The 6,149-nt window shown below is 30.2% G+C and overlaps 1 protein-coding gene across 1 annotated transcript in view; it reads right to left on the bottom strand.

Moving 5' to 3' along the window:
- Nucleotides 1-598: 598 nt before the first annotated feature.
- Nucleotides 599-6,149, bottom strand: part of LOC107442061 (cathepsin L-like peptidase) — a 14,062-nt gene continuing 8,511 nt past the window's right edge. The window contains exons 4-7 of the mRNA XM_071183948.1: nt 5,739-5,862; nt 3,671-3,771; nt 2,582-2,745; nt 599-713 (exon numbers count right to left, since the gene is read on the bottom strand). Coding sequence (XP_071040049.1) covers nt 599-713; nt 2,582-2,745; nt 3,671-3,771; nt 5,739-5,862 — 504 coding nt within the window. The remainder of the gene's footprint in view (nt 714-2,581; nt 2,746-3,670; nt 3,772-5,738; nt 5,863-6,149) is intronic.

The following is a 6,149-nucleotide window of genomic DNA, read 5'->3' as shown; positions in this document are numbered from 1 at the left end:
AAAGACAATAGTGTGCTTTAAAAGTATTCCAAAAAGAATTTCCCAATCCTACTCTTATCATATATGCGTCACTATCGATTTTAGCGACACCTGTGCTAATAATCTATGGTGACACTGGTAAGATAAAAAATTTTCTGAATATGTTTAATAAATATTTAACAGCATATATATATATAATTTGATTTTAGCTAGAGAAGATGGTTGAGAATATTTTCCACTCCTTTCCACTGGAAAAAACAGAAGCAGTTTTCAATGCAAAAGTGTGAAAAAATAATAAAGAACTTAGTCTTATGAAAAAATCCTTATATATCTTGCAATTAAAGACTAAAAAACTTGCAAAACGTACCGCAGCTTTACTTGTTCATTGATTTAAGCATGGTGCTTGGGTGCATAAATTGTGGTTTAGTAAAAGCCTAAAATCCCAGAAGATTCAATTCCGAAACGCGCTAAATGAAACAGGTTTAAAAATCTGTGGCAAAACACATTAAATGTTAATTAAGAGCAAAATGGGTTAATATTATCAATGAACTATTTTTTTTTTTAATTATGTGTTGCTAAACATTGCATGAATAGTACAATGATGTACACAGATACTGACTCACCTGTTCTTTACTAACCAATAGTCTGCACCGTTTTCTGTCCCATATCCAATAACAAGAACGGCATGGTCTAGCTCACTCGGGCTACACATTTTTTCATCGTAAATCCCACTTCTAATAAGATTCAAGAAATAAATAAAATTTAGTTAAGCAATAAAGATTTACGTTTACTAGAATTTTTTTTTTTTTTTGTGAAATAAAAAACTGAAACTCATTTTATATATTCAAAGCTAAGAAAAAAGTAACCATAGAACTAACACTGCAATCTTTCACATAATGTCGTTTTGTTAATATTGGTCAAATATTTTTGACTGAAGCGCATTAAAGAGGAAAGATACAATTTTATTAAATATTTTCGTAAATTAAAAAAGAAACAGCGTTGAAAAGCATCGGAAATTTTCTTCACAGTGAGAAAGATCATAATACCATTGACCAGCCGACATCAGGAAAAACCTGATATTAAAAATGCTGTCGGTTGCTATGGATAAAGGTTATTCCAGTCTTAGGCAGATGTGATGGGATGTGTTATATAGCTCCGTTCAGAATATATACACATTTATGTCGTAGACTAAACATAAAATCCTGCTCTTTGCAAACTGCCAACTACCGACCTCTTTTGCTAGGTTTATTGCAGCCAACCTTAATGGAGCATTACATAGTGACGTGGCATAGTCTGTATTTGTTCCTGTAACAAGGCTTGTTCCAATAAACATACGTCAAAAACTCTAAAATAATAATCTGTATTGACTATCTTTCGGTAAAAACTCATAATGCACAATACCAAGGTAATCAAGGAGAACAGTCAATATTAACTTGAATTTTGAGTGATTTTGATACAGTTTTCTTCTCTTTTTTTTAGCCCAGTTCCACATTTTAAGTGCCAAGCACTTAATGGTTGAATCATCTGTCTGAGAAGTTGAAATCTAAGTTTCATCACCTTTAATAATGCGATTTAAAGATAAATTGCTTTGTGAATCCATCGTGTTACTTAACAGTGTTATTGGTTTTACAAAGAATTAAAACACGAGATGTGACTCGTCACAACCTTAAGGATCTTTTTAAAATTGCTTGATAGAAAACAAATGATATATTATCAGTTCAATAATAACGCTTATTGTGAAAGTCGATCACAGAGTATCAGTTGTTTAATTTGATCGATATTTTGATCATTAATCGAAGTAGATAGTCTATCAGATCATTGATCGCTATCAGATCGTCTTCGACAAAATCTCTATCAACTTTTCAACTAATCAAATACTGTTATTTTTTAAATTTATTTTTTATAAGCAACCTTATTTAAAAGGTTTTTTTAGAACATTTCAAATGCTTCTGTAACGGAAATTTTATTGCTCAATAAGATTCATATTTGCCGAAAATCTACGGAATAAAAATTCTTATCTCATTAAAAACTGGTTTAGTTTTTTAATCATTAATCAAAGCAGTTTAATGATAGTTAATCGAAGTAGATAGTTTATCAGATCACTGATCGCTTCAAAGATGGCGTAAAAGTTCTACTATCATTAAACTTTTCAACTAATCAAATACTGTTTTTTTTTCCTTTTTTTTCAAATAAACAACTTTTTTGAAGGTTTTTAGAACGATCATCTGTAGCGGAAATTTCATTGCTTAATAGCATTCGCTTTTTCCAAAAATCGACGGAAAAAAATTGTTTACTCATTAAAAAACTGGTTTATTTTTATATTGTAAAATTAATTACCTTCCTGACTGTTTCCAAATATTTATTAAAATCGTAAAAATGTATGCTAAAAACTTTTTTTGATATCTGCTATTATTTTAAATTAATCATTCCCGATACTTTTTTTATCACAATAAATAATTTAAAATGTGAAATATTAAATAGCATGAAAAGCGATCAATTATGATCTTCGGTGTTCCTAAAAAAATCGCAAATATCAGAAAATCTAAGAGCAGAAACTTTTAAGGAATGAATTTTGGTTTTAAAACAACACTTTTTTACTCACTTATAAAGCATGAAACTGGTATGATTTGTATCAATTGAGACAGATATTGGACCTACAGTTGCAACTGCTTTTTTCAATGACTCTTCATCACCAGAAGGTAAGTAAACTATACCAGTACATCTGGCCCCAACACTAGCTCTCTTAAAACCACAGTGTGAGTTATTCTGAAGAAAAAAAAACTTTGTAAATATGAAGAATTTATATGTTAGAATTAAAAGCTAACATCAAATTTCTTTAACTCTATGTGAAGTTCATTCACAAACTTTTCTATTTTGATACCTTCAGCAATTGGATACTTGCTAATCGAAAAGTTGAGAAGTGATTATGCCTAACCACGTGCTTCAGACTTAATTGAATATATGTAAGCGACGTAACGTATACATCTCGAACCTGATTGGCTTCTGAATCGGAAAATGCCGCGGTTTTTTAGCGATGACGTCACTTGTAGGTATCCTATTTTTTTCCTGTTGGTTAGATGACATAAAAACTAGCGATTCTAATGAACTCCTGAACTTTTGATATCATCTAGTTTTACCAGTTCAGAAATTCTATAACTAATCAAGAAATGAAAATACTTTGGTCTTCTAGGATCTCAAAGTTTATAATTGCAAACAAAAATGTACCTAATAAACGTTAAAGAATTTGAAAATTTAGTGTTGAAAATAATTTTATAAAAGCCATTATCAAGAATACATACTAATTTTCTTTTAAGATATATTGAAATAACATTAATATTATTACTTATGATTAAAACAATTAAATTGAAAACTAAATAAGTACTATAGACTTAAATAAATAAGTACTATAGACAGAACGCTTTCTATCAATTCCTGCTTTTGAAACTGGAGAAATTAAGGAAACTGCAGTAGTACACTAGATTTTCAGTTTCCTTTGCTAAGGAGAGCACTTTTTGTAAAATGTTCCAGGATTTCTATGTAAATAATAAGTTGTTCGTATGCATTGTGATGTCATCTAATTTATATTGCAGAAATGTAGGCAGTATCAATCTGAAAACAAATGTAATGAAAGTTTCGATGCAAAAATATTACATTTAGAAAAATGTTGCCCCAAGTCAATTGCCAATTGTACCTTTCCGGAGTAGGGATAGGAGTCCTCAGTGTCTATCCCTAAGTTATCTTGAATATATTTTAGAGCCCACTCCACCCTTCCTCCGTAACAGCCAAGATTGCCTATAAGAGTAAAGTCAAAATAAGGAAGCAATTATTTAATGAAGACAAATATTTTAAAACATTTTACTAGAGTCCCTACAAGCAACTCTTTTTCGCTAAATCATGCGTGATGTAAGAAAACGTAGCCCCGATTATAACATTGGAGTGTTCAAATTTTAACGTGGAGGCATGCAATCTAAATGGTTCAAAAGATAGATTTTGAATGCCCTAATTAATGATGACTATATTTCAAACTCCTGATAACTACTTAAGTTTCGAAAATTTTCGTCAACAAATTGTGCAATAAGCACTGAGAAAAAAATCTGATCAAACCTAACAGAATATGGTAAAATTTACTGTGTTTCTGGTTCTATGGGATCACCAAAGAGCTCAAAAATGTTTATCGAAGTGCTTTGGTGGTGATTTCGGTAAAATTAACAAAGAAATATTGTTTTATAACATAGGATAAAATTTGGCGATTTTAACACGATACCTTAAAGCATGATATAAAGATAATTTATTCGGTTAAATTTACTCTTTAGCTTCGCAATTTTTACTGAATGTGAAAAAAAAACTATGATTTTGAAAACCAGAATTTCGGTAAACGGTTAAATACCATGAACGGACAAATTACAAAATTTATGGCTTGGATAACGTTTATTTTGGTTATATTAACAAGTATTATGGCTTTCTTTTAACAGAAATATGATTAGTACGGTAATTTTACCTGAATTATTCATCCACGCAGTTTTAAAGATAACGAAGATAATGAAAATACCGAAAGGAATAAATTAATATGAAACGGCACTTTTATAGCAACATACTGACAGTTATAGTTTATTATACTTTACTTAGTTTGTGATCTTAATACAAATGTATTTACAATTAATAAAAGAAATTCTTTTAATAATTATGATTTAAAACGTGGTTTTATATCAGGAAAATCGAAATTACCTAGTTCTTAAAAATAAATAAAAACGACTTTTTAAAAAATTTTTTTTATCGCAAATGATTATTTTCATTAATTTACACATTAGTTTTAGATACCTTTCTATTTAAGAGTATTACTTATAAAATTCCACATTTTATTGTAAAATTACATTTTATAACATTTTGTTGTGTTGTTTGTTGTTTATTTAATGGGAATTAGAAAACTTTATTGCCGTCAGAGTTACAATGTACGGAAAGATCTTCTTTTCTTTCAATCAATCTTTTCTTTAACAATCTTCAAATCAATCTTTTCTTTAACGTACTGATATCTGGAAGGGGATATTAATTTTTATAATAGTCTTAGTAAATATTATAAACGACGCATTGAAATTTCTAGATTGGTTATTTGCTCAAGAAAATCTGTAGTTCGTGATGAATTTTCTTGTGGACATCTGATGATCATCCAGTAACCAATAATGTTTTAACAAAACTCATAATACCAAAAGCAGGTGACATTGGTGTGCAATGGTTTTAAAGTTCTTCATTCAATGGCAAAAAAGAACGCTTATTTCATTTACTTCATAGACATTTTCCCTTTGAATATTATGTGATACTAAGTATTATGACAAGAATAACCTGAATGGCAGGACATTAGGCCCTTGACCGAGAGGTCATGAGTTCGAATCCCACAGGCCGAAGGTTTATAAAATAGTGACTAGCGAACGTTAAATGTGTCGGGGTCAAACTGTCCTCCTAGTTCCCATAACAAATCAATACCTCTGGGGTAGTGGACCGGAAAATGATCGTTCTCTGGTCAAAACAATTTGCGGCAGGATTAATTGCGTATGGAGAATGAGTCATTCCTGTGAAACGGGCTGTGACACATGTGAGTGGAAAAGTCGTAGTTTTGGCCATAGATGGCGCCACACGACAGCAAGAATCGCACTCTTCTATCTTAAATTCTACCGAGCATGACTTGCTGGTATTGGCAAGTGGCATTGTAACAACAGCAACTAAGTATTATTTCAGATATAAATCATGAAATTTGTTTACTATACCATATTTCCATGAGCAGTCTATTAGATTCTGCTCGCTGAGAGATATTAATTTCCCAGTTCTCTTTTTGTGTTGCCCTTCCAGTGATCCTGTTGCAGAGAACGCCCAACATGATGCACAGAATTCCTAAGGAAAACACGGATTTCTGATTTTGAAAAACGTTATTGAGCTAAATAAATAATGTACCATTCCAAACAATTGAATAGAATAATGAAACATCTTGGATAACTTTTTATTGGAAATTATTAAATTATTTTAGAAATTATTCAATTATTTTTGAAATTATTCAATTATTAGATTCTGTTCGCTGAGGGATTTTTTATCCATCAGAGTAAAGGTAAGCTATTTTTTATTCTATTAAAAATATTTTAATAAATTTGTAAATTTTTTTTTAATAATCAAAAAGCAGCGTT

The sequence above is a fragment of the Parasteatoda tepidariorum genome, chromosome 8 (genome assembly GCF_043381705.1).
Source record: "Parasteatoda tepidariorum isolate YZ-2023 chromosome 8, CAS_Ptep_4.0, whole genome shotgun sequence".
NCBI classification, from domain to species: Eukaryota; Metazoa; Arthropoda; class Arachnida; order Araneae; family Theridiidae; genus Parasteatoda; species Parasteatoda tepidariorum.
The sequence above is the reverse complement of the archived record's forward strand: the minus strand, read 5'-3'. Positions and strand labels throughout refer to the sequence as shown.